The 27,828-nt window shown below is 46.7% G+C and overlaps 2 protein-coding genes across 3 annotated transcripts in view; one reads left to right on the forward strand and one right to left on the reverse strand.

Annotated features, from left to right (window-relative positions):
• LOC135387882 (uncharacterized) overlaps positions 1–27,828 on the forward strand; it is a 268,730-nt gene that overhangs the window by 49,202 nt on the left and 191,700 nt on the right. The window contains exon 2 of one of the 2 annotated variants that reach the window (XM_064617076.1): positions 24,548–24,654. The exons of the other annotated variant lie outside the window; for it this stretch is intronic. Coding sequence (XP_064473146.1) covers positions 24,548–24,654 — 107 coding nt within the window. The remainder of the gene's footprint in view (positions 1–24,547; positions 24,655–27,828) is intronic. 2 annotated transcript variants of the gene reach the window in all.
• LOC135387878 (protein sister of odd and bowel-like) overlaps positions 1–27,828 on the reverse strand; it is a 90,537-nt gene that overhangs the window by 47,617 nt on the left and 15,092 nt on the right. The gene's annotated exons all lie outside the window — the stretch shown is intronic.

Genomic DNA, 27,828 nt, shown 5'->3' on the forward strand with positions numbered 1-27,828 from the left:
ATCAAAAAGGGCACCGAAACTCAATTTCCATTCCTCTTCTCCTCCCACCTGCATTCCACCACGCGTGCGCCCATTGTGCATGCGAAGCGAGCACACACACACACACACACACGCTGCTGCAAGATATTGCGTCTGTCCAAGTGACATTTGCGTAGGCTTTTTGCACGCAGGGGCGAACAGCAGGGGTGTTTCAGACGGGGGCAGGGGTGCAGCGCCCAGGGGGCACGTGCAACGCATAGATGCCCCCAGCGTGACCCGTGTCCGCCCAGTGGCCCCCGTGGAGCACGGGGAGGGCTTACACCATGTATCCGCTATTCCATCGTTTCATCTCAGCCCCCGCTGTCAAAAAGGCTGTTTTTCATGTCTCCTTCAGAGTGGAAGAAACAGAGGGTCACGTGTTCAGCAAACAGAAGGCTCCGTAGTTGTCGCTGCTGATGACAACGACAGACACCGCGTGGTGGAACAAGGGGCTTCTGTTTTGGTTCTCTGTGGCGGAGACCTTGTGTTTGTTACCAGTCTGCGGCGCCCTTGCTGCGGTTTCTTGGGGGGTTTGTCTTTGTCGTCGTTTTCGCAGTTAGACTTGCTCTCCGCTTGTAGCATATAACGCGGACATTGGGTTAGATTTAGATATAGAGGAAATGGAATGGGCGGGTTAGTCTCGACGCGGTTAGAACTGGCTACCCCAATTCACGCCGATATTGTTAAGCCATTTGTTGGCTTAATTGTTAGGGCGGTTGTGTCGGTTTCAGTTGTTGAGCAGTGGTCTCTGGTTACGTAAGGCGCAGATTTCCGATCTTTTGTGATCTACGTGGAAAATGTTGGGCATGTATAAGAAGCTGGCATACAGGGAGGGACTATAGAAGGGATTAATAATTAGGTTGACTTTGCTGCAATCGAAGAATGCTCTTTGGTAGTAACCAGGACCAAATATTCTTGAGGAGCTTTTGAAAAATCCATCCCCAAGGTTCTTTAGATGTTCCCTACGAGGAAATATAGGTCAGGAACGTGAGCAGCCGAAATAATCACTTGTGACCAGGGGGCGTTGGAGTTCCATCAGCCATTGGTAATATCTAATATACTATATTTGATGATATCCAGACCTTCTCCAGACCTTCGCCAAATGTCACGCGATAAAGCTCCCGATTAACTGATGGGTACGATTCTGTTGAAGGGTACTCTTGCCCCATTACACTCTAAAAAGAGAACTTCACCTATATAGCCAACCATAATCACCGGGTGACATCGTTGTTTCTCCTGATTTGCTGAAAACAAGGGGGCGTACGCCATTTTTGTGGCATTGTGCGGTTCATAATTGCCACAAAAATGGCGTGCGCCCCCTCGTTGTCACCAAATCAAGGGAGATAACGTTGTCGTTCGGGATGATAGTTTGGCCAAGAGCGTGCTATGCGGTGAAACTGTGTTTTTAGAGTGTATATAGATACGCACGACAACTTAACTGTCTGACAATCAATACAGAGTTTTAGTACATCGTACGCTATCGCATTTGCGTACGTAAGGTATAGCGTTGACAGTTCTGCGCACAGGGATGCCACGATATTCCACCGTTAAGAATCCACCGTTTAGAATCCCAGATGTTCAAAATCCAAGATCTCTAAATTAAAGCTTTAATATGGAGAATGACGGAATGATAGTGTTGAATAATAAATACATATTACTGACAAACCTCGCATTATGGCGTTATTTTGACGTCAGTAGAAGTCATTGTCGTGAATGAAAACCAGTTTTTTTTTGCGACCGTTATTAGGCTAAGCATGGCGGCCACATCAGAGCCGCAAAAAAATTGTTAGAGTTTGGTTACGTTAGGTTAGTTTTCAGAGGTTAGGCTAGTTTAGGTTTTTTTTGTTTTGTTTTTTTACAGTTCACCACGCCGTTGGGGGGCTACCCACAGTTAGGCACGCACGCAACGCTAGCTAGCGCCGTTTGGGATTTTGAACATATGGGATTCTAAACGGTGGAATCTTAACGGTGGCGTTTCGGGATAGCCCCCCCCTGCGCAAGCCCGTAACAGAAAGAGATCTTCGCGCTGTGCGCAGAACAACCTACGCTATACCTTACGTACGCAAAGGGCGATAACGCTCGACGTACTAAAACTCTCCGTTAATCAACCGTTCCGTACCCCTGCCTTTATCGTACACGTCTATATAGTGTCGCAAATTCCAACACCGCAGGCGATGAACAAACGACTGTTGTGTGGAACCGTGTCGTCCTTGAACTTGAATACCCTCCGCGGGATCCTGAGCCACAGTATAAGCACGCACTTCATACGCACCACCCACTCTTGGGCAATATTGCAGAAGTGTTTCGGTCGAGAAGCGCATATGGCAACATTATTGGAAGGCCGTGGAGTGTGGTGACCCCCGATGAGGATCAAAAGGTCGCTCCTTGTGGCTGTCATGCGGGAGGTTCAGAGGTGTGTCGCCATTTGCCATTTGGATTAGGACGGAGGCAGGTTCCTCTCAGCGGGTGGCACCATGCAGGAGGGGCTGCTTGGAAACAGGATACGGAAGGATATGAATGGTGGCGGAGAATATTTGATTGCTGCACATCCGCTTTTGTTTTATAATCCCAAATTGAGTAGTCGGCGAATTTCACGTACGGCTTTTTTTTTTCCCCTTTTGCTTATGCGTTATGGAATCGCTTTTATTTTCTTCCTATAGGCAATATTACGTGACTCTCCGGGCACAAAATGACGAACGTAGGAACGATAAAACGTAGAGTGGCTATGGTGCAGAAGACAGGAATCGTGTAACAGTGTAAGTGTGCTCACAATGAAACTAATTTCAAATAAGTTTCGAAGTAATCGGCGTATAAATGCGTTGTTTTCTTGTCCGAGTTATTTCGAAGCCAATTCGACTGAGAAACGGGAAATGCTTAAAAAAAGAAAAAAAATAGAAAAAGAAACAAGAAAAAAAAAAACAGTAACGTCACGGGACAGCTGCGAACACGAACTGCATGCTTGTCAGTGTTCTGCTTCTTCTTTGTTTGCTTTGTGATCGCAGTTGTCGCGTGACGTAAAATCACGAATTATCTGATCAATTTTGAATTCTTCTCGTTTTCTTTTTCTTTTTGTTCAACAAATATTTCTGGATAGTATAGACGTACGAGTGAAAACTGCATTCTTGTCGCGACTTTTGCGATCCGTTGGACGAGTCCACAATGGCTTGACTGGATGTTGCTGTTCACTGCACTGGGTTTTCCTCAGACGTTTTCAGACATATGTCGGCACGGTTCCCTTAGAAGTCGGCCCAGGACGCACATTCCCCCAGGGCGTCAGTCGTGACGTTGCCCACATACGTGAGGCCGACAACGGCAAGCCCTATCACCACCACCACCACCACCACCACCACCACCACCACTGCACTGTCCGCGCGCGGCTCGCTTGCCAGTCAATGATGTCGAGAGCGCTGATGCCGTATAGTTGCCCAAGAATTCTCCGCAGGCAGGAGAACGAAATTACTTCGCCCTTCAAAGGGAAGCGAACAGCTATCCGGTAGAATATCGCTTCCAAGATACTGTCACGTAGCACACGCTTTTCAGGCATCACGTCTACGTTACAAGCCACCATCGTGGCTCTATATATATATATACTCCGGAAAACGAAAAAGAGCAGTATATAGTCTTAACTGCGCAAAAACCTTCTCCTAGTAGCAGCCATTAACGCAACCAGCCATAAAACGTCAGCGAGACCTCTCCCAAGACGAGCAGTAACCTTATCATCGGCGAAAACCCATAAACCAAGTGTCGTGCCGCCCGATAACCTCGGTGAACGCGTCCTTTTGCTGAAACCCAAAATAATTTATCGCCCCCTCTATATTTGCAGCAACACCCACACCAAATCCTCCATGCACGAGAACAAGCGGGGCCACTCAGACCTCATGTATGTACCTTGCGTTCCCTCCAGAGGGGACTCGATCTTCTGGACGCTGCACAACAACCACAGCAGAAGCCATGTCTTCGAGACACTCCCGCCCCCATCAGAACCGAAACTCGATCTTGGGGGTGGGGGAGGTGGGGGGGGGGGGACGCGTCAGGGGTTACAATTAAACAGGCCCAACTTTCGTTTTGAGCCATCTTTCATATTCCATTGTTTTTTGTTTCGGCTTTTGACGTTGTGGTTCCTTGGCCGCGTTGACGATCGTAAATTATAAAGTGGAACGCGGAGACTTTGTGGTGGTGGATTTTCGGTGGTGTTCTCTTACACCCGTCCCCGCGTTTTCGTTCCTTTTTTTTTTCTTTTTTTTTTTGTGCCCTGGATGGGTGGGTGGTGTTATGGATTTTTGTGTGTGTGTGTGTCTGCAGGAATGTGTATAGCTCGTAAGGAAGACTTGAAGAGGTGGTGAATTTGGGAGCACGAGACCATCCGGACACCGCGCGGCGTTTGTGAGGTCTTGACTAACGGGACTGCTTGAGGAATGGCGTTACAGAGATGGATGAGACGCGATACAGAGCCCCTCGGAATGTGCGTCTGGAGCTTGAGGTCGCGATTTTTAAATGAGGCGGTCGGCGCCGCAGTTTTTGGGCCTATAGTGCTTACTGTATTTCTTTGCGGAGGGAAGCAGTGGGTGAATGCTGTCTGGCGGCGGTGGCAGAGGCAGTCATGTGAAGCTAATGAAGGGGTTTTATGGAGGTTGTGTTCGGTGACACAGTGGACTTAATGTGTGGAGAAGGGGAACAATGATGATTCTTTTATCGTATCTTTCTCGTAGAGCGCTTCCGATCTGCTGAAACTCAATAGTTACGTTAAGCAAACACGTGGATGCTAGAAAATTGGTCCCCGTGAGAGCGGGGTGAACTTGAATGATAAACGCGAAGCGATTTCAACGTAAGCTTGACATAATCGGTGCTGCTGTTTCTCCCGTTTAATATAAACTACTGCGAAAAAGAAGTCCCGCGTCGGGATATTCCAGTTTTCAATCCCAGTTTCGTGAAGGCATAAGACTATATTTTCTGAAATATAATCGAGGCACTCTGGGAGGCCATTGAAGACAGAGTGTACGAAGACTTACGGTTACTTTGCTGAAATAACGGTCCACTAACAAACAGTGCTATGAATCAACGCGACATAGGCAAAACCAGACAAGGCCATATAGATAAGTTGATTTAAAAAAGCAATACTGTTCTGTGGACTCGGTGGCTTCTAGCAAACTTGCCCTATGCCCAGACACATAGAGGTCGCGGTTACCGCTACATCGTCTCTTACTTGCTATTCCACCAAATTACTGATAGAATCTCCCTTCCGGCCAACAAATGTCTTCCATGCAACTTTCACCAACCCGAAACGAAGTAAGTCCCGCAGCTGCAGTTGGTACACTTATTATTCCCTGTCGTCCGTTCTGACTATTCCCCCCATTAATTTTTCGAGTGGCCCCCTCCTGTAAATGAGGCCCTTGTGTGACCGACGTAAATTGGTGTCGTCTGCAATACGAGCGATCGTGTTTTCGACACGCTGTCAGCGTTCTTGTCCGGAATGGGCACAGGTTCCGTTTGTCTCTCTCCGAGAGACTTCTGCTTCATTATGGATGACCTGTCGTTCGCTTGTTTCTGTTTCTGCGTCGTCTGCATTTGCGTCGTCTGCTTCTGCGTCGTCTGCATTTGCGCCGTCCGCTTCGGTCGTCTGCATTACTCGATGTGGAGCACTCTCGTTTGAAAAATGATTCGCCGCATTTTCTCCACGTTCTTCGTTTTCACTTTGTTCTTTATCCGTGATGGTGTTGAGACAGGTGGACAATTAGGTCTGGTGGTGGTGATGATGATGGTGGTAAGTGATAAATATGCAGATGTGAGACCGGCTACTCCTAAAACGATGCCCCTTCCTTTGTGACCTCAAGGTTACAGTACCGCTAAAATATATCTTTTACGTGATATTACGGGAGGTGAGCATGGAATGTTTCTCGGCCAGCTGCGATATTTTGGCGCAATAGCTTGGGTCGTTATGTGTGTCTTGTCATCAAGCAGGACAACTACCTATGGAGGCTTGGCACATTACGTATCGTATTTTTTTTTCCTTTCAATTATGCAACCATGAATTGCCTCACCTAATACAACGTTATAGGTACACCACACAAATTATATATGGGTTTGTAGTGGTTTGTCGCTTGCAACGTGCCATCTTAAGGGCAAACGAAAGTTCCACCCCCTTACGACAAACTCTTGTACTAACGACAGAATCACGTGACCAAGATTACGTAGTCGCGTAACTAGACAGCGGCGACGCGCCCAGGCAACACCAGAAGCGGGACCTCCTATGCAGTCTGGAAACCCTGCGCAGTTTACAAGGAACGCCCTCTTGCGCCAGATAGGGATACAATATAGCGGCACTTTTTTTCAGCTTTCTAAAGCTGCAAAAACCACACCTTTCACTCGTGCCACAACTGGGAGGTGCGCAGCAGTGTTTTCATTTCCAGACACTTTTAAGAGAGGTGGCGCTACGCGTAAGTGGAATTACCTTATTCCGCTCACGAGCTATACGTATTCTTTTGTTGCGCGTAGAGGGCGTTGTGTACAGACTGTGCGCTTATACAGCGAAAGAAGGGTTTTTTTTCTGTATTTCCTTCTCAATTTCTTTTCTGTGTGCTCAGTGGCGTGTGGGTTCGCGTGGGCGGAAGGTGTTTAATGAGGAAGGGAGGTGCCCGCGGTTTTACAGCTGACTGCGGTTTGCGGGGTGACGTCAGCTGCAGTAGCGCCCCCTAGGTTGTGGGATATACGCTGCCGCGATGAAGGTATATAGGCTCGCAAAAACGTCATGCTAAAACCTGAGTATATGTGCGTACAAGGATGACGATAATCTCGCCTTACAATCGCAGCGCTCACCCGTAATTTCAAATTTAGGTGCGACGGTGTTTATAGTCAGTCCAACTTTTTGATTCTGAGTTTGCGCCGCGAAGGAGCTGTGGCTATATGAGCGGCGTACATGACGTGGACAGATGGAGAGAGGACAGCACGAAGGAGTGATGGGGGACAGGGGCTTAATATGCGTCCTGGACCGACTTCGGAAAACCCCAAACAGGCACAGCCGGTGCGAGGATTCAAACCCCCCCTCACCTCCCGGTCTGGTGAGGCCAACCCTGGAGGAACTGTTGAATTCGATGCTTGTTTTGTTTTAGGACTGTGTTGTTGTTTCATTCTTTCTTTTTTCTTCTCCACTTCACTATTATTGAAGCACTCAGAAGAACACAAAGCACTTTTGTTTGTTTGTAACGAAAAAAAAAGACAGGAGAAATTGAAGTCGTCTCCCGACTTGTTCTGCTACTCCTAACATAAATTCTCACCCCACCCACCCCCCACCCCCCACCCCCCACTCCCCAAAAATACTTCTCATATGCTTTTGAACCACTTTTGAAGTATCCATGTTTTGACAGACGCACCGCGTAGTACCGCTAGCATCCTTCGTTCTGCTCTTGCACAGGAGGTCGTATAGCACCCAGTACTTTAGTAATATATACTCCGCAACAAAATACGTTGAGTAATAATGCGTACAGCACTTAAACTTATACGTATAAAACCAAAGAGAAAGCTACGCTGAAACCTCGCTTCAGACTACAGACAGCGAGGAACGGCCATTTTGGGGAAGAATAATTAACTTTGCTGCCTGTCGCTTACCGTTGCTTTACTCACACTGCGACGTGACTCATCATTTTTGCTTCTGCGTTAACACCGCGAAGCAAGCAATTATTGTGGCTATGAGGGGATAAGAAACGGGAATGGGAGACAGCAGGAAAGGAGTATAGGGGAGAGGGCGGGATAACACGCACTCTGGGCAACGGTGCCGATATTCCCCAATGGAACGACCGAAAAACCAAACGCAGCACATCAGATAGAAGGATTCGAACGCGACACCTTCTTTATCTTTTAGCATAATCGTGGAACTACAACCAATGCACTGATGCTCCACTTGGCCATGCTCCTGGTTAGAGATGCGAAGCCCAGAAAAAAAAAAAAAAGAAACGGAAATTTTTGGGAAAAACCCCGTTTTTTCGCTTTTTTCCTAGTCTTCGGAAAAATAGCCCAAAATTTCCAGGCGACAAAATTCAAAAATGTAAATTTTCGTGCCTTCGATGCGTTCCAACCCGCCAACAGTGCCCTATAGGTGTCTCTAATCCACCAACAACCACCAACTTAGAGCTCCGTCTGGCCGCTCCAAGCGATCGCCATCGCGTTCCCAAAATGTCGGAGTTCTGGTCGGAGTGGACGGGTTGTTCCAATTACCTATCGCTGAGTAGTCAGCAGTCTCATGGGATGCTCTGCTCTGCATTTATGCCCTGAGGGTGAACACTACTAAAGTTTCTAGCTCATTGTATGCTGTGGCTTGGCCGGCAATGCTTCGACTCAGCAGTAACCGCGTTTGTTTCCATTTTCTCAAATTTTTTGAAAAAAAAAACTTTTTTTTTTTTTTAGCGATTCAAAATTTCCGGAAATTTTCCATCTCCACTCCCGGCAGTTGCCATCTGTAACGGGCGTCGTTTTGTGTTTTGTCTGTGTGTCTTCCCACCCCCACCCCATACCAGCTCAGGGACGTGTTGCCAACGTCAACCAGCTCGCTCGCATTTTACTTTTTATGTTCAAAGCTATTTTCATCTGCGCTTCTGCTTTGACCAGTGTACCGACGGTATTATATACGAAACCAGAAACATTCTCTTATTCGAAACGAGCATCCTCGAAGAACCGGAGCAATTATCGGTATACCAGGTCCTTCCCAATCAGCCTCATTCCAGACATGGCCGACTGTAATCAGCGTGGCACGCGCAAGAAGCGATACCATAATAGGAGAGAAAGCCGTTAGACCGGACTTTCTCTCTGCAGCAGGCGGAGTCTCATTGGCCCCTCCGGTAATCGGATTTTAAGCAGCGGCATCGCGCATGGCTGCACGTACGGACACTGATCACATTACGACGTCATTTGTAAGGAAGACAAAACGGCCGGGAAGAACTGGAAGGCGAGTCCTGAGGGACAGCCGTTCCGACGGATGGACTGTTGGGTAACTGGATTTCCTTGCGTTGCCTCCAGGGACCTTTGGACGCCCGCTAAGTGTTTTTAGGTGACCCGTGTTTTTCTTCCTGTGGCGTTTAGAAGTATATAGAGACTCGTTGCATAGAATTGGCCGTATACGGGACAAGGATGGAGTATGGATTGATACGGGGTAGGTTCTTTGACAGGGTTGAGGTGGAGGAATTCGTAAGTTGAGGAATCAGGGAATGCGTCTTGAGTCGTAACCTGTATAACTGTGCCGATATCGAAGAAAAGCTAGGAGTTGGAAAATCCCCTGCGCCCTAGAAGCACCGTGTGTAAAGATCCCACACTGATATAGTCATAAATGAAAACTGAAGCGTACCTATGTGCTCCCAATCTTTATTTATTTTTTTGTATTTTTCATAATTTTCTGTCTCTCTGCTGCTTTTAGCTTCCTTTGTTTGTTTGCTAGTTTTTGGAGAATAGCAAGCCTACATCATGGATAACCTTTCCCTTCTCTGTTTTTTTCTCTCTCTCTTTGCATTAAACATATACCCCGCCCCCCCCCCCCCCCCCCATCTTTAGCTTTCATATATATGATTGGTAATTTATTCTGAGCAGCGGTATGTCAGAGCAGGTAGAAGGTGTGCTGTTTGAGATTTTCCCCGCGTTTTCCGGCAGGGTTTCCGGGCGCGAATGTCGGCACAGTTCCTTTTGAAGTCGGCCCAGGACGCAAACTATCCCCCCTATCCCCCACGCCTTCCTCCTCTCGTCTCTCTCCATATGCCCACCTATATACGCCTTTCATATAGCCACAGTTGCATCGCGGCGCTAACATGGGATATTACGCAGGATAAAAAAAGAGTGTCCTGTTGCAATAAGCGTTCCACGCTTCAGAGCTCTGCAGAAACAAATTCTAACTGAAAAAACAAAAAGAAAAAGTGACATGATGGAAAGTGAATGAGGATAATATCTATTCTGAGTGTCGCAGTAAAAAATATCTCGGCTACTGTTCTCCCTCTTTTTTTATTTTTTTTATTTGTAGCGTTACGAGCTCCTTGGACCCGTGCCGTCTGACGCCCCCTCTGGCGAAGACGCACGCCCCCACCCCTCCACCCCCCTCCCCGCAAATCGGAACGGCCCTGCAACCCGCTGTAACCCGCTTCAAACTCTGGCATCGAAGTTACATGTAGCGCTGCATCCACGCAGCGGCCGGGCAAGGCCCATAGAGTCCGTGCATATAATACAACGGGCTTTCTTCGCGGGATAACACGGATTACACACGGCTCGTCACGTACACTCCGCTGTTCTTCCCTTCCGCCGAAAAATATTTAAATAGAAAATATCAAAGTATATCCTTTCTACACATCTCGGCGTTTATGAAGCTTGTAATACACACTTGCATGCATCCCATGCCTCGATATATATATATATTTTTTTTTTTTTTCGCTCTCTCTTCGTTTCTGTTTCAAACGCCGAAGCTTGGTCTTAATTTACGGCTTGCTTACATTCTTCTTCTATAGGGCAACACGAGAAGAATTCAGTTTTTTTTTTTTTCCTTTTTTGCAGCTACTAGTTTGAGCGGCATTACAAGACCTCGGCATTCATAGCTTCGAGCCTCCTGCAGATGGCTCGGGCTATATAGCGTGCATGTGATCCCTTTTATGCAGCGGAGAGTGTGGAAGAGTTTGTGTTGCAGAGCATGGTTGTAACATTGGAATGTGTTGCTCTTCATTATATGCGGTGGTGTTTAGATCTGCCTGAAGATTAATGATGATGACGGGTGGTTTATGAGGGTTTTTTGTTCTCTTTCTTCTTTTGCTAAGTATGATCTGCTGTGCATGCAAGATTGCGGCTGAAGTGGCTGACGTAAGACGTGGATATGTCGGTATGACCGGACATACAGCATTTGACTGTTGCCGTGATAACTTCATTGCGATGTCATCTTAAAAAGGAAATTAACGTGATTTATTACAGTTATAGCTACTAATTATGATCTTCATACCAATTGGTTGACCGGTAGCATTGAAAGGGTAAACGACCTTGTTCGGTGTGTTTACGGATGCAAGATTCCGGCTTAACAGCTCACAGTTTTTGGCAATGGAGGCAAGTCGTGGTGCGTGTCCACGATAACACTTAAGGTCCTGTGTTCTGTGCTACAGTTGAGCAAAGCAATAATATAAGCCAAGATATGCGCAGTACAGTTTTCGTCGCGGACGTCTGCATTTGGGACCGTCCTGCTTCAGTCTCTCTTATCAACTTTAAGGCAATATTGCGGGAAATTGTCGGATATGTAACAACAATACTGGTTCGACTATCGACGAAAGGTTCTCTGTCCGTTCCGCGTGGCGACCACCCACAACTTCGCCGTCTCTGTCACGCCCACCACCGTCGTACAATGTCCCAGAAGCTTTGAACGCTTCCAAAATTAGCTTAGCACAGATGTCGCGAGGCGAACTGTCCTCAACCACAGTATACCCCTGCACACCAGACGCGACGAACGCAAACTGTAGACATCAATCGCTGGCATTCGTGCGCCATCGCTAATTAACCAACCGATGAATAGGACCCATTCTTTCCGAAACCAACACCCCCATCTTTACACTCGGCCACCCACTCCGAATGCTAGGGTGCGCTGCATTTCAAGCATTCCTCCAGTCCGAAACTCCTGCCACTCTTGAGACTTCATGCGTCTGACTCCGTCCTGCGTGGCGCGAATGCGACGGCGAACTTATCTGATTATTCCACGTTGTTTGCGACTACGTGCAGCGCGTTCTTGAATACTACTTTTACCTGGATCGCTTCCAGATAAGATTAGAGTATACAGACGATGCGTTGTCCGTTCGCGAGGTGACCCGCGTGATCTCGACCAGCTGGACGGTTGTCGAAGCGCGTGCTCGAAATGAAAAATGTCACCGCTCTCTCTCTCACGTGTGGGAGGGTTCTGTGAAGTTGTAAACGAGCCACTAAAGGGTCGGAGGCTTTGTGGTGATAGATTTCGTTGTGAAAAGTAGATAACGGATCGCTATTTATTGCAGCTTACGCATTTGCGTAGGTTCTTCGGCGAGTTATATGTATAGCATTTTTTGTTTTCTGGTTTGGATTGACCTGAACCTGCTTCGGTCTGGCCATACGTAAACGCGGAAGTTGAACTGAGTTTTTTTACCCGTGAGCACGTGCGTGCGTCGACTGTTCACTGTGTTTTTGTAAAATGTGTTTTGGTAAAACTGTGTTTGGTGTTTTGGTTAATGCGTTTTGGTTAATACGACAACTTGATGGTGTGCTGTTCGAAATATGTATTTGAAGTAGGTACTGTGCGTGTATGATGTACCGTTGGAAGATGGGCCCTCATGTTCTCTGAGGTCTCATCTTGATTTTTTTATCCTCACTCTTTTGCAAAGCTTCATCCAATCAAACGTCTACAACTAATCTTACAAACTCCGCGTTACAACATCATGATATTGACATTTTCGCTCCTTCTCGTGAGTTTCTTAATAGTATTAGTGCCATTGTTTCTATTTAACTTCGTTTGTATCACTGTTAACCTTGTTGACTTTTTGTATATTTGATTTTCTTTGTTCTCATGTATAACCTTTTGTGGTGCACCAATCAGTAGACCCTAGTGGTTGTTTCTGGGTACCCAAACAGAAATAAAGTTATTATTATTATTATTTCGATGATGATCAGCGAAGTGAGTTTGACGGAAACCAGACGCGGCGAATTTCGAACAACACCGCCACCGGAAGCGCTGACGCTCAAAATAAGAAAAAGTAAAAAAGTATTTGTAGATTGATAAACAAACTTCCTTCTCATCAGCAAAAAAAAAAAGGCAACATCGAGAACGTTTCCACCGATCCAGTTGCCTCTCCACGAACGCTGTCTTCCACCACCACATTCCGTTATATATACCACAACAAGACATAAAGAAACAGAAGACGTGCAAAAGCGCTACAGTTATTCGCCACCTGCACTTGCCAAGCACGATTGCGGACCACGTGACATGCAAGAAGAGGGATACACACACACACGCACATTCATGCGTGGTTTTTGAGGCCCCACTCCGGGGGACAGACGCCGTGCGAGCTGCTGCACCATCTTTGTGCGTGAAGTATACTAGGCGGAGATTTGTGTTACAGCTTTCTGCGCGAAAGTCGAGACGGAGGGCCGCAAATTTATGACGGAAGTGTCGGATGACTCGATGCGCGGTTTGGATTTCTTTTCGAGATGAAGAGCAGGCTTGCATGGAAGCTATCGGTCACGCGGCGAAATCTCAACAGAAGTCTGCTAGGATTCCAGCCGCGAATGCAGAGCTACTTGGGCCGATCGTATGGCGTTTCTTTCTTTTTCATTTTTCTTTTTTTTTAAAGCTTCGACCCACACAGAGCATTCAGTGAAAAAAAAAAAAAAAAAGTATGGACCAGTTTGTTGAGACAGGCTGGTCTTCTTAGTGTTGAAGTTTAGTAAACCCCCGAGAGACTATTTATTGTTAAGGAATGTAGTACAAGCAAAAGTAAACGACAGTGTTGCTTAACATGAGGCGTATTTTGTGATCCGCATATCGTGTAGCGTAGCGCGCAAAAGCCGGGGTTATTAGAGAGTTTTACCGCGTATTACCGTAATTATTATTATTTACCGTGGTGTAGTGTCCACCGTGTAAGCGGAAGACGCGAAAAACGTCATAGCTTTCTGAGCGCGAGCGCTCAACGTCCATAGTGCTCACGTACACTGATAACCGTGGGGAACATCCTGCGAGACAGCCACAAGATATTCCGTAGCAGACGACAGGAAAGACGCTGACGGTGTCGTCTGCTAAGTGTCGTCTGCTAAGTGCGCAGTAACGCCACTCCCGATATTCTCCCACCGTGCGAATAATCAACATAACACGGGACGGAACCTCTCGTCTCTGTGAGCAGATGTTTTCGCTCTTTCTTCCACCGGAATATTCCGTGAGCATGTCGCTCGTGTGAATACACAGTCGGTACAATCGTACGCAATCGCCGTTGCGTATACGCAAGGGATTACGTTGGTAGTTCTGCGCACGCGCAATACGTAAACAGAGTTTTGCGCATTGCGCAGAACCGCCACGCTAACCCTTATGTACGCAAAGACGACCGCGTACGATGTACTAAGTATTGTTCACCGAGGAGCCACGTCTTCGACTTGTATATCTGGAGCTCTGTTTATGAAAGTACGGCTCGTACACGAGACGCCAACCGCCTTGAGCTGCCTCGATTAAGCGTGATAATTCAGCCTCTGTCGCGTGGCAAGTCCGCGCGATCCCAGGCTTCCGGAAGCCGGCGGCCTTCTTTACTCTAATCTTGCGATGCGGTCCATTTCTATGAGACCGCTCATAAGATAAGAGCAGACTACTGTAACAGTGTGGAAAAGATGACGCTCTTGGGTTGCGCGGCGAACGATACGCACATACGGCCACTCTGATGGGACGGAAGCGCAAGAAATTATAGGACGGAGAATAGTCCATCGTATAGGTTGGGACAAAAGTTTACGGAACACGATGGAGCGATGTACTTTTTCTTGGGTGCAGTTCACCGTTTCGGAGGGGTGGAAGGGTGCGATGTTAGCGACACACAGCGGTAGCTTCCCCTCCCAGGCACACCCAAGCGACACCGGAACTACCACTGTGTGTCGCTAAGAGAGCACCGTTCCACCCCTCCGAAACAGTGAACTCGCCCGCTTCCGGCAGCCGCTATGGTGTCGCACCGAAGAAAACTAAAACTCATTAATATCGAGCAGTTACCGGCAATGTTAAGTGACTCATACAAAAGTGTGGTAGAAGTAATTGTGTTTGTTGTATTTAGCCAATGGGCGGCGAAAGGATATCGCCGTGACATTACGGATAGGTCCTCGTAGTACGCCGTAGATCCTAGTAGATCCAACTTTGTCGTTTTCTCTCCCAGGCCGTTTGCCCCGCTGTCTCTCCTCCCTTCTGCATCGACTTCGCCTCAATGTGGCTTTCACCCCGCAGTTCAGACCCAGACTAGGGCATGCTTCAACCAGCTCCTGTTCCAACTGCCGTTCAACATGTCCTCATCGACTGTCCTCTATACTACAGTGAACCGTCGTTAATATGACTCCCGATAATCTGACATACGCGCATTACGACCACACTCCTGGGGAACAATGCAGTGAAACCTCTGCAAATCCCCCCGTTAGTATGACAATTCCGCGTTACAGTGAACTCTCGTTATTATGACCATGGTCGTTCCCGAAAATTTGGGTCATAACGCGGAATTGTCATACTAACGGGGGGATTTGCAGAGGTTTCACTGCATTGTTCCCCAGGAGTGTGGTCGCAAAGCGGGTATGTCAGATTATCAGGGGTCATATTAACGAGGGTTCACTGTATGACCCAAATTTTCGGGAACGACCATGGTCATAATAACGAGAGTTCACTGTATACAGTTCGGAGAGAGCAATGCTCCAGTCCCAACTGACCCGTACAAACGACTCAGCCTTGCCGCAATCTTGGGTCCTTGTTCTAACCCTGTGCAGCACCGTTAATGCGTGCACTCATTCTATCTGTTCTTGACGTCTATACCACCCTGCTTGAACTCCTCTGGCCTCAGAGCTTTTGCCATGAATGCGGAGATGTGATCTTCGCAGCACTATACATCTCCGGTGGCCGACCGGATGAACTACTATCCCCTTCAGTTACGACGACGCACCCGCGTGTGTGTGATATCTCCTTTGCGTGTGTCATGTGTGCGTGCGAGTGTGTAGGCGCGTTATCTTTTTCGTCGTCATCCCGCTCATGAATCCTCACGCACTGAGGTGTGGTACCGCAATTGTTGCGGTGAATCACCTTATCCCAACGTCATTCGTCATTCATGTAGTAGTTGTTGTTTGTACTTGTAAGTGGAAGTAAGCTATGAGTAAAGGTCTGTTCCGACATATAGCGATTTGATATATAGCGCTACAAAATAGAGCGATACTTTCCTCCTCGCAGTGCTCGAAAACGCTAAAAATTAGCGCTTGCCGGAGTTGAGATCCAGTCAACTTTTTCAGCGCTAATATTAGCACTAGATTCGTGTTGGCCAATGAGGAGGCCCTTCAGTGGTGACGTCGCGGAAGTCGTGGAGCTGCTTCCGCATTTCACGGCATGGCGACAGCATTGGAACCGGCGAGTGGGTCATCCAAAATGTCTGATAATTTTTCTTATTGTCCTTCTTGATAAGGGGTTCAGTCAGTTGATCGAATGTTTCCGTCCAACGCTGTCGAACTCTGGAGGCGTCATGATGGGAGAGACCGGAAACGATAACTTCCACTAAATTATAGCGCTTGCGCCGCTTTGCAAGTGTGAACCGTCCGATAACAGTGAGCGCTGTTTTTGCGTGCTGCTTTGTAGCGCTATATTAGCGCGCAGCTATATGTCGGAACAGGCATTTAATGGGAGTAAAATACATATTCGCAATTCAGTACGATAGAAAGCATGTGCAGTGAAGCCTCGTTATTATGACCATGGTTGTTCCCGAAAATTTTGGTCATAATGCGGAATTGTCATATTAACGGGGGGGGGGGGGGGAGGGATTTGCAGAGGTTTCACAGCATTGTTCCCCAGGGCCAGGAATATGGTCGTAAACCGCGTATGTCAGATTATCGGGGGTCATATTAACGAGAACTCACAGTATTGCGTTTTGAATGGCGTGGAAAACTGCATGTATACTCTAAAAAAGGTGGTGGTGGTGATGATGAAAGGGCTCGCCGATGTCGGCCTCACAGAGGTGGTAACAACGTCACGACTGACGCCCCGGGGGAATGTGCGTCCTGGGTCGACTTCTAAGGGAACTGTATACCGACATATGTCTGAAAGCGTCTAAAGAGAACTTGACCACACCCCAACATCCTGCGCCAATCATTGTGCCGAATGAGGCATGTCGTACGCCTTTTTTGTGACAGATAACTTATATTCAAATTGCCATTTTCAAGAATTCAGGAATGAAAAGGATGCCATCCTGAATGACAGTTGGTTATGAGTGTGTGTGTGGAGTGAGAACAGGGACGGATCCAGGATTTTTTTGAGAGGTGTGTCCACTCCATCCTTGGCCAGCAGGTCAATGAAACACTATGTGTTGACAGTGGGGTGAGGTTCTGTTTTGAGAACGCAATAAACGAGAAGAAGAAAGTTCAGGAGACTGTCGAGCATTATTACTTGTCCTATAATTCCCATATCGCTTCTTACTGATCCCGAGGTTGCGAATTCCAACCTTGTCGAGGAGGCCAGCAATCTGATGACGTGCTATACAAGTCGCTTCGTCAGGTGTAAAGCAGTGGAGCTCAGAAATCTATTCCATACCCCGAGCCATCAGTACGCATACGTCACAATTTTCATCCAAAGCTCATAGCTTTTCTGAAAGTTAAAATTGAAAATTACGGGCCACACTGTGTACAAGTCGCCACCAACAGCGTGTCGCTCGACCGCAAATGTCTCAAAGAAAAGAAGTCGACTACGGGTCGGCTACGTAGCCGTCAGGAAGCAAGCCGTAGCAAGCCAGTCGGGAATATAGATCGCTGTTGCTTGACAAATTGGAGATTATTTCCCACCAGACGTCGCACCTAGAAGTTTCCCCGTCAGCGGTGTAGGGTGGAGTCACCCTTTGCAGAAGCGAACGCCGCAAAGGCGCCATTTTGAAGCCCACCCTCCCCATGCAAGCATGCATGCATGGATGGATGCCGTGTTCTGATTTCACACACTTTTTTAAACCTCCTCCGCTATGTACGTAGTCAACTTCAAAATGTAGTGTGTAGCTAAGCGTGTCGTTACACTATTGTGAGCGCATCGCGAGCTGTACGTGGGAGTCAAGATGGCGGAAATTCGTAGCAGACGACGCAGTTGTCTTCACCCTACACAGAGGGAGCTAGTATTCAGGCACCATATTTTACCGCAGTTTTACTTATAACTTGTGCTGGGTTTACGAAAAACAAACTGTTAGACAACGCCGACAACAAACCCCGTCCGTCTGCTGCTTTACGGTACCTTTAAAGCACTTTCGTGACGTGCGCAGAATTCAAAATTCAGAAAGTCAAAATGTGAAATATTAACTTTATATGCTTCGAAAAAATTGAACCCAAGCAAGATACAGAAAATGAGCGTTTTAATGAGCACTTGAAAAAAAAAAAAAAAAGGAGAGAAAATGTCAATTTTTGACTCCGACTACATCTTCCAGAATTCATGAGGAAAGTCATAACTTCGAGGCAAGCTTCGGGTGTGTGTGAATAGATACTGGAACTGTATTGAACTTGTACTACACAAGTTTACTCGGTTATATTAAATATCCTAACCAGATGTAGGGTACCACTACATAAAATCGGTAACACTCGCATATTTGTTAAATCACTAATAAAGCTCGTAAAACTAAACTCACTTATAACTCCTAACCACGGAATATACCGTGTATACGGATTGAGTCACGGTGTCCTATTCCCTCGCAGATCCGTTTGAAACATATACAACTCTTCCAAACATCCTTATTGTTTTATTCCCCGTACCGTTATATTATACGCGCACACGTATACACGTACAAGGAATCATTGCTCCGGTCAAACTTTTATAGTCCATCACACCATATTCGCAACCATATATAGCAATACCACCGCCGACCCCTATACATCTCGGATATTATCCCACAAATATCACGCTCACGTGACTGTCTATAGACCCGCAACAATACCGTAGTTGTTTTATGACACCCTCGTTACTTATTTCCGACTAGTGGCGCCCCCCTTTTCTTTGGCGGCACTTTGTCAACGCCGCCCTTTGAAGCGAAGTGCGGCGCTTTTGACTTTCCCCCAAGATTAGTGTCAAAGCTGCAAACTCTGTCAACATGACTATCGGACGCGGACAGAGAGCGGTTGTCGTACACGCGACTTCCTGCGGGGGCCTCTCGGTGGCCTTCAAGGCGGGGACGACTATACGAAGCTTGATCGACTCAAGAGGGATTGTCACGTTATTATACGGCGGCTCTGAAGAGGGATTCCAAAAGTTGTTTTCCGTTCACTGTGACGAGCATGTCGCGTTAAAAGATGTGCTGTGAAACTAGACACTTTCTTTCGCGTCATCGCGACTTGTCGCGTGCTGCATTCGCAGACGCAGGGACGCCGGCTCTCACTCCGATTGATACCGATCTAATTCTGTTCGTTGAAAATATAGGAGGCTACGCCGTTTTGTGGCACTTTGCATTTCTTGTCAATTTATTTAACTGCCAATTACTGTACAATTCCTCTAATTACTATAGTTAGTGATAGCGTATATCATACTTCGCAGTGGTTGGCATGAACGTGCTTTGTGGTGAAGCTATGTTTTTAGTGTATAGGCGTAGGTACCGCCAAATGCAAGCCTGAGGCTGTTGAGCGCATCCTAAGGGACTGCTGCTACGCGCCAAAAAGCACCTAGTATAGGCTCCAAGAACGGCACGCTAAGGGATATCATCATCATCATCATCATCATCATTAGAGTCCCTAAATAAGCTACGCTTCAGAGTATCGACACTGAGTTCCAAGAGCGAGCAGGAGCCATCTTGTTCCCGCGCCACGCTACTCTGACGCTACCCACACTCTAAGAAAAAAAGGAGTAAAACGGGGAGTAATTGCAACTTCTACTCCCCTAGTCTGCAATTACTCCCCATTTTAGTCCCCTAACCCGACATTTAGTCCCGACATTTACTCCCCAGGACTGCAAATTGTCACTAAACTTCGCGAATGGTCTCCTAAATGCAACAGTCTACTTAAATATGTGCCCTTGGTCAATTTGAACGACATAAAGCTGTATAACTCAGACAACGTAGCAATTTTCCAGCCACACAGAGTAAGAAACAGTTAGCGCATCTTTCTTCGCAAATTGTGCCCTATTATATGGCGCAAGATTTTATATCACTCGATATATCACCGTTGACGGTTTGCTTCAAAGTATTTTCATGCACGCGCATCAATTATGTACCTGGGACTCTTACAACAGTGCGTGAAATGCGGTCTTCACTCTGTGACATTCATTTACTCCCGTGCACTTACTCCCGAAAGGGACTATTTTTTGTGGCAATGCAATTACTCCCCAAAAGGAGTAAAAGTACTCCTTTTTTTCTTAGAGTGCACCCGCACACGCACGCAAGAAATGCCATCTATCGTGCACGGGTGAAATGTTCCTTTCGTTTGCAAGCAGCTCATCAAGGTTGACAGTCTTGAGCTCACCTTGACATCCTCGGGACGCTGTGCTTGACAATACATGGATTATCACACAACAATCACATACGCTTCTCTATCGCACAGGGATCATTATGTTAGGCCGTCTTTGATCCTGAACTCGGGGTGGTACCGGTGCGGTGCGGAAACAAGATGGCGCTCCAGCTCTCCCTTGGACCTCATGCAGTGTCGATACTCTGAAGCGAAGCTTATTTAGTGACTCTAGCAGTCATCACGATGCCCACAGCTGTAAGGTCATCAAACAACGGCAAGATGCTGCTATCAACACCACCGTTGAGCAAAGAAGCGAGCGAGGCAAGTGAGCTGGTGTAATGAACATGTAGGTTGAATAGAATATTTATTTCACCCGTCTACGAATTCAAAATATCTCAAAGCCTGACTGCCGAAAAATCTCAGACCAGTGTGCCACACGGCCGCCATCCCCCAGAAACAAAACGATGTCATTTACCTTCTCCAGTTCCAGTATACAAAAAATGCAAGGTACGTACTATAAGTGCATTAACCTATGGTTGCCTAACTAAGAGAAGTACACTATGTATAGATGAGCCCCGTTAGTCGTACACGTCCGTTGTGAAGAGCAACGTGGCGGCAGGACCACTGTCGCAAAAACTCCTGCTCACCCAACAAAAACAGTCTGTGTTCTAAGTAGTCTGTCACCAGTTGAGTCACCATGGAGAGTCTAGGGTGCATCAGGCGGTTTCTTCTATTCTGAGCTACGGCTGTGCAGCGAAATTTCCAAACCGTAAAAGCTGTCATTATCATGATTAGCTGTTCGAACCTTGTCCTCGTCTGTTGCATAGGCCGATACCGAATGGAAAAGCGGCGACACATGAGTGTCCACAGAGTCTTTGCTATGACACACTCTCGTAGGACATGGTCACTATTCTCCTCGGCGCCGCAGTTGGAACATGAGGGACTGCTGAGAAGACCCCATCTGGACACTTCCTTTAGTATGGGCAGGAAGACAAGAGACACCAAGTCCCTTCGTGTCTTGTCTTCATACCCTAGGAAATGTTACTTAGAAGGGGTGTACACCCCGGGTATTACAGTCTCCGAGAGGTGCATGAGAGCTTCGTTCGTAACGCTTTCTTTAAGACCTGCAAGATGCGCCAGTCTTTGGGTGGACCTTTCGTAGCTTGAAATGGCTGAGATGTATACACTTGCAGTTGCGGTCAGGGTATCGATCCTATAATCGCCTCTTGTCATAATCTCTTCCATCGAATGATGGCGGTTGAAGAAAAGGCACCACCAGTGGGATTCCAACCCACACCCTTCGATTGCCGGTCAGAGAAGCTGCCAATTACACCATACTACCTACCATAGCTTCAACGTACCAGGACACGAGGGAGCACCGGGGTCACGCACTCGCCTTCAACACATTACCTCTTACAACTGGTAGCGTTGCCACACTGTAAACTGGAAAACACCCTTATGAGTGTAAATGGCTTGTCCTATAACTGACACCTATTTTTACACCGTATATGGACTGGAACACCCTTTTTAGAAGGTGTATTCCGTGTAAATCACCCCTGCAAAGGGCGCTTTTCTTTGAAAAGGCCCTCTTTTGCACCCTATAAACACCCTTTTTGGAGGGTGTCAGATCGTTAAACACCCTCCTAAAAAGGTGTATAAAGGGTGCAAAAGACGGCATTTACAAGGAAAAGCACCCTTTCAAAGGGCGTTTTACACGGGATACACCCTCTAAAAAGGGTGTTCCAGACCATACGGTGTAAAAAGAGGAGTCAATTATAGGACAAGCGATTTACACCCATAAGGGTGTTTTTCAGTTTACAGTGCACTGCCGGTTCCTTTTCTTCAACTAATCACCATTCAATTGAAGTACGCGACTGAATGTTGTGAGGCTCGTGTTGTGTTTGTCCTTCTATGTTTAATTGCCTCATTCACACTATACAACCTCTCATCTTCCAGCTGTATATAGTCCTGACGATGCCCACAACTGTGAAGCCAAAAGCTGCAAGCTGTTCATATCACCCAATCACCACTCATTCTCACCTTCTGTGTTCTGAGTGTATAGGGTTGGTCTTAAATGTTACAAGAAAACACTCATTCGCCCCTTCTTCGTCCACACGACAGACCTCATGAACAAATTATGAGTTGACCTTTCATGTCATCTACACATCACGCCACCCTCATCATCTTATATTTGTTTTTACTTCATATTTGTGACATATTTTGATTTAGGAATAGCAAGCCGACCTTCGGTCAGGCTGACCTTTCCGAAATAAACCTATATCCCCCTCCCCCTTCTTCGTCGTTTTCTCTTTTGCGTTACTGCTATTGCGTTACTTCCCTCTCACGCTCTGCTGTCTCAGTCCGTCACCCTATAGTTACTCACCCTTTATTCCATCTCGCACCCCATTACTATATTCTTACACCCGTTTCGTTACCTTTATTTCTTTCCTTTCACATCATAGTGTTACTTCTATGTCAATCGCTCCGTCCCATTCCATGTTCTCCCCGCGGTGCGTTTACTTCAATCTCGCCTCTTACCCCTCACTGGAGTTACTTCTATTCACACAGTCCGTTACGTCTATCTCACTCCTTACTTACAACGCTATATGGTGTACTTCTATATGTCATTGTTCGCAGCTGAAATGCATTACTTTAATTCCACTGCTGTCCTCTGTACCCAACGGCTTACTCTCTGCGTTATTTATAGATAAGTTCATTCTGAACACTGCATTACTGATACATATACTACTATTTCAGGCTGCATCTTTTGAGCTTGAGTAAACAAGCGGGTCTATATACGAGTAGGACCAATGATCCCTCTTGTGGGAACACTCATAGCTATGAACCTGTCTTCGCACGAAGCCCACTTCGACAACCAACGTTAGCACACTCGGCAAGCAAATGCAAAGTTGATGAAAGGATGTTACCGTTGAAACTCTGTCGTTTCTGAAGCAACTACCCCGTACTACTACCACAACCCTCATGTAAGCTAGTACGGTTCCTCGATACGTCACTATAGAGATCAGAGAGTCAATAGTCTGGGCGAAGATAACGCAAGATAATCGGAACCATTTTAATGAGCGCGTTAAACTTGATCTATGGGATTCTTCCATCTTTATGAACTTTTTGTTCCTATACAATATAAAACCCGCACATGACGTCTTCGCTTTCTCATCGCGTATCCGTCCTCCCAAATGACATCACACGTCCTCCACGTCATCGAAGCCAGCGTCGCGTTCTCCTCCGCGGCGCGTCTTTTTTGAAGTCTTTCCGGAAGAAGCCGGCTACCTGCACTCGAGCTGTGTTTGCTTCCGTGGTTTCACACAACCTTATCGCTTCACTTGCAAGAGACCGCCGGCGAGCCTTTGCAAAGAAGGGCCCCGACAACGCGAGAGACGCAGTCGGCCAAGATAATATAGCTGGGAACCATCAAAAGGCGCCGCTTCGGACTCTACATTGCGGGCTTTTTATGATAAGCGTATATAGGATGCAGTAAACGGGAGCAGCCTTTTGCCAGTTGGCACGATAAGGTAAAAGTCCCCGAAACGCTCGTCCGTGAATTATAGGGGGAGTTGACGGAATGAATTCGGCGAAGGGTTGGAGCTCTGTCCTCTCAAAAGGGGGCCGGTTCGAAATTAAAAAAAAATATTTCGCGGTTCAGTGCAGGATCGAACCAGCTGAACTCATCATGAACCTGTTGGGGGGGGGGGGGGATATGTTTATTAAGAAAAAGAATGGAAAGGTCAGCCAGACGAGGGTCGGCTTGCTATTCCAAACAAAAGAAAAGGCAAGGGAAGGGGAAGGAAAGAAAAGGGGACGAAAAGAAAAATAAGAAAAGGAAATGGGAAGAAAGACGGAGAAAAGGGGAAGAAAGGAAAAATAAGAAAAGAAAATGGGAAGAAAAGGAGAAGAAGAAAGCAAAGGAAAAGGAAAGGAGAAGAAATGAAAAGAAAAGGAAAAGAAGAAAGAAAAAGAAGAACCTGTTTGGAATCATTCGCTGTTGATGAGTAGTGATCGGGCGTGAAAATTCGTTCATTCGCTACTGCTGTCAGCTGATCTCTGTCCATGATATCAAAACCACAACAACGAGAAATAAATGATGACAATGTACGCGTCAGGTGCCATAGAAAGAAGGGCAGAACTGGAGCTCACAAAAGGTGTGGGAACGTTGAAATCAAACTGATCCTGAGGATGCGCATTTGAAACAGATCGTGGACTCTAGCAGCTTGGTGGGACGGTACACAAGGTTGCTTAGGTGCTGTGGGTGATAACTGGTATAGGCTCGGCTGTGTCAGCGCTCTTCGTGCAAATTTTTTACATGTAACTTTTGGTACAACCGAATTGTGCTTTGTTTTTGCTCACGTTGAACACTGAGCATACTCTTCTTTTTAAGGCGAGAGCAACTTTGGCAACGAGATCTGCCTTGGACCGTGCCTTGGAATACAGAGCCGCGGAGAAGCCTTGCTCCTGGAAGGATTTTTATCCCGAATTTATACATAGGTACGTAACAATTGACAAATGATATTATGCGCGGTATACACATGAAATGCATGGCAAAATACGATACATGAATACAAATCAAACAAAAGCGCAGTTGAAAACTCATGAAAGCCTAGTCCGAAAAACATATACAGTGAACCCTCGTTAATATGACCCCCGATAATCTGACATACGCGCTTTACGACCATACTCCTGGGGAACAATGCAGTGAAACCTCTGCAAATCCCCCCGTTAGTATGACAATTCCGCATTATGACCAAAATTTTCGGGAACGACCATGGTCATAATAACGAGGGTTCACTGTACCGGCATTAAGGGTCCTCCCCCGATATGTTCACGTCTGTTTCATTTTAAACAAGCTCTCTGTTACGTGCGCGTAACTTCCAGTAAAAACTCCATCAGTGAAACGATGAAAGATAGAAGTCACTGAAAAGGTTAGCCAGCTGTTGGACTCGAACCCACATCTTCTGGATTACCTGTCCAGGGCTGTACCAATTGAGCTAAGCTAACACACCTTCCCAGCGACTTTCAAGGACTGGTAATCCAGAAGATGTAGGTTCGAGTTCTACAGCTGGCTAACCTTTTCAGTGACTTCCGTCTTCCATCGTTCACTTCTTAGGCAAATTGAGGCCTTGTATGTATTTGTCCTTTCTATGTTGTTCCAGCCTCAGAACATCAGTTTTCTCATGATCATCTGTGGCCCCGCTCTCAGTTCCGAATGTCATGAACTCCGCGAGCATAGCATCCCATCCCTTTTCTACAACCTCTTTCTAACAGGATATGCAAAGCAACAGAGATGTAGTCCAAAATTTAAACGCGGGATTAGGCGCGTCCGACGGAACTCGCAAAATAAATGGTCGTTCTCCTCGACAACCTAATGCAGAAACGAAACGGAATACTAAAACGAAACCGAAACAACATTCCGACAGCCTGCATGCAGTTGTATATATATATATGTACGGAGGCGCACCCGTTTCCCTCAGGATTTGGCATCAGCCAGGTGCGCAGCAGGAAGCAAACGGTTTGACCTGCGTGGGCGAATGCGGCTTTAAGACAAGCGGAGGAAGCTTCTGAAGAGGTCTGTATACGCATTATGTATGGCGGCAGGTGTTCCGCGGTGTGATTGCGTATCAATGCGACCTCTGCTGTGGAAACTAAAGAAGGTGCCTATATACGCCAGTGTGCAGTCGCATGCAGAATGTTCGAGGGTGTTTCTCGCGAATGGGGAGGATTATAGGAGCTCAGTATAGCCCGCAAGAGTTGTTGCTGTGCGATGGAAGATCTGTGTTGGACTGGGTGCGAGTTGCGATTCGTCTCGACACCGAGCATATGTTTATGGGCTGACCCTTTTTCGCGATAAACGTGGGTAATACAACCTGCATGTTCACGCCGATTGTAAGAAGAGAGGTTAGAAGAAACGCTAAGAGAGAGAGGGAAAAATGGGGGAGAGCAAATAAGTTATGGAGGCAGTGCCCTCTCCCTGTCCATCCAAGATTGGAAGCGCACGCCACATAACTTCTGCACCACTTCTGCAACACTATTGGTTTCCGCTCTAAACTTAGCGGTGTTCCACAGAACAACGGCAACATTTAGCATTCCTTTATTTTGAACCTAACCTAAGTAATGTCGTTTTCCCTGTCTTTGTCTCGTCTGCTATTATCAGGCGTGCTTGTATTACTTGCTTTATTATTTATATTACAGTGTCTTCATTGAATCCAGATACGTTTTTCTAATTCCGTTCTCATCTGCCCCTGGCAGCGCATATAAACGCAGAAGTCATCCAGCACCCCTGAACGTTCGAAGATGACGTAAAACTGCTTCATAAGTGTTGCCAACACAGGACCGTCAACCGCAGCCAGATACAGCTTTCACCAATTTACGCCTCGCTATAAAAACGTGCCGCCTAGATTGCAGACGACGAGCGAAAGCGCTGTTTCGTGTTTACGTTTGCCCCAGATGGCCTTTTTTTTTCGTCTGCTTTGGGCAGCGCGTCGTCTGCCTTTTTAACGGCGTTCTGCATCTCTTAATGGTGCGAGGTCGTTAATTAATTGCGTAACCCTCAACGACCGCTCGTAAATTGATTTTATGCACCAGTGGTGATTCGCCGGGAGGTAGGGTGGTTATTATAGGTGTGTGCTTGACAGCGGCGTATCGTCTGCAAGCGCCTCGTCCGTTCGCTAGGGTGGGTGGTTTCACAATGCAAGCGGATGGTCATGTCGCATCGCGCGACACGAAGGTGAAAGTCAAAGTTCCAGTACAAGTAGTTCATGTAAATACTTCCCCTGACAAGGTGTGTTGAACATTGGGACAGACGGGATGCAGCAGGTTGCATTCGCTGGGTATTTCGGAGTCAACATTTTTTTTTTTTTTTTTACAACGTTAGCGCGCTGTTAACGGGAAGGTCTCGGGAAGTCGCCGTGACTGTATCACAAGACCCACGGTTTCGGTGTTGGTGGTGCAGAACAAGTTAAAATAACCTAAAGCTAATAAAAGCTATTTTGACACGAGTGACTCTGAGATGGGTACGTTGTCCCGAAAGTGTCCCGATTTTTTCGGCGCTTCCTGTCACGATTTTAGTAATTTTTTTGGTCCCGCTAATCTCTGCTCTATATACATACATCAGCACTCACTTCACAGATCGCAAGGCAGTACTCGTCACTCTAAAGTAGTTTTCCATATATCAGCAATGATAAAGTGTCAACATCCACACACAAACAGCTCTACCGCTGAAATTCGCCTTATACGCAATCCTAACCGTCCTGTTTTGTTTTTATTTAAATGCATAATTTGGCTGTCCGGTGGGCTGTGTGTAATGCTGTGCATACACCGCCGTTCTGCTTCGAACTGCTCGCTGCGCATTAACTTTAGTTAACTTGGGGGGGGGGGGGAATTCTGATCAGGCGTCAAGCTGATATCTCGAAAAAGCTAGACGCGTATAGAGACATTTGATGCTGCGAGTCCGCACGATTTTCATGTCTTGGAAGGTGTTGTTTAGTCTGCCGGTGATTAGACTATTTCACTATATACGGTATACGGTCTGACTATATATACGCATCCTGAGGTGTTTGCTTCAGCAAACAACGGATCACGATGTCGTGTTGCACAGCTAAACGTCACACAGAACGTCTAATGGAGTCATCCAAAGTGAAAGAAAAAAAATTAAAACCATTAATT

This window comes from Ornithodoros turicata, chromosome 3, assembly GCF_037126465.1.
Source record: "Ornithodoros turicata isolate Travis chromosome 3, ASM3712646v1, whole genome shotgun sequence".
Taxonomy (NCBI): Eukaryota; Metazoa; Arthropoda; class Arachnida; order Ixodida; family Argasidae; genus Ornithodoros; species Ornithodoros turicata.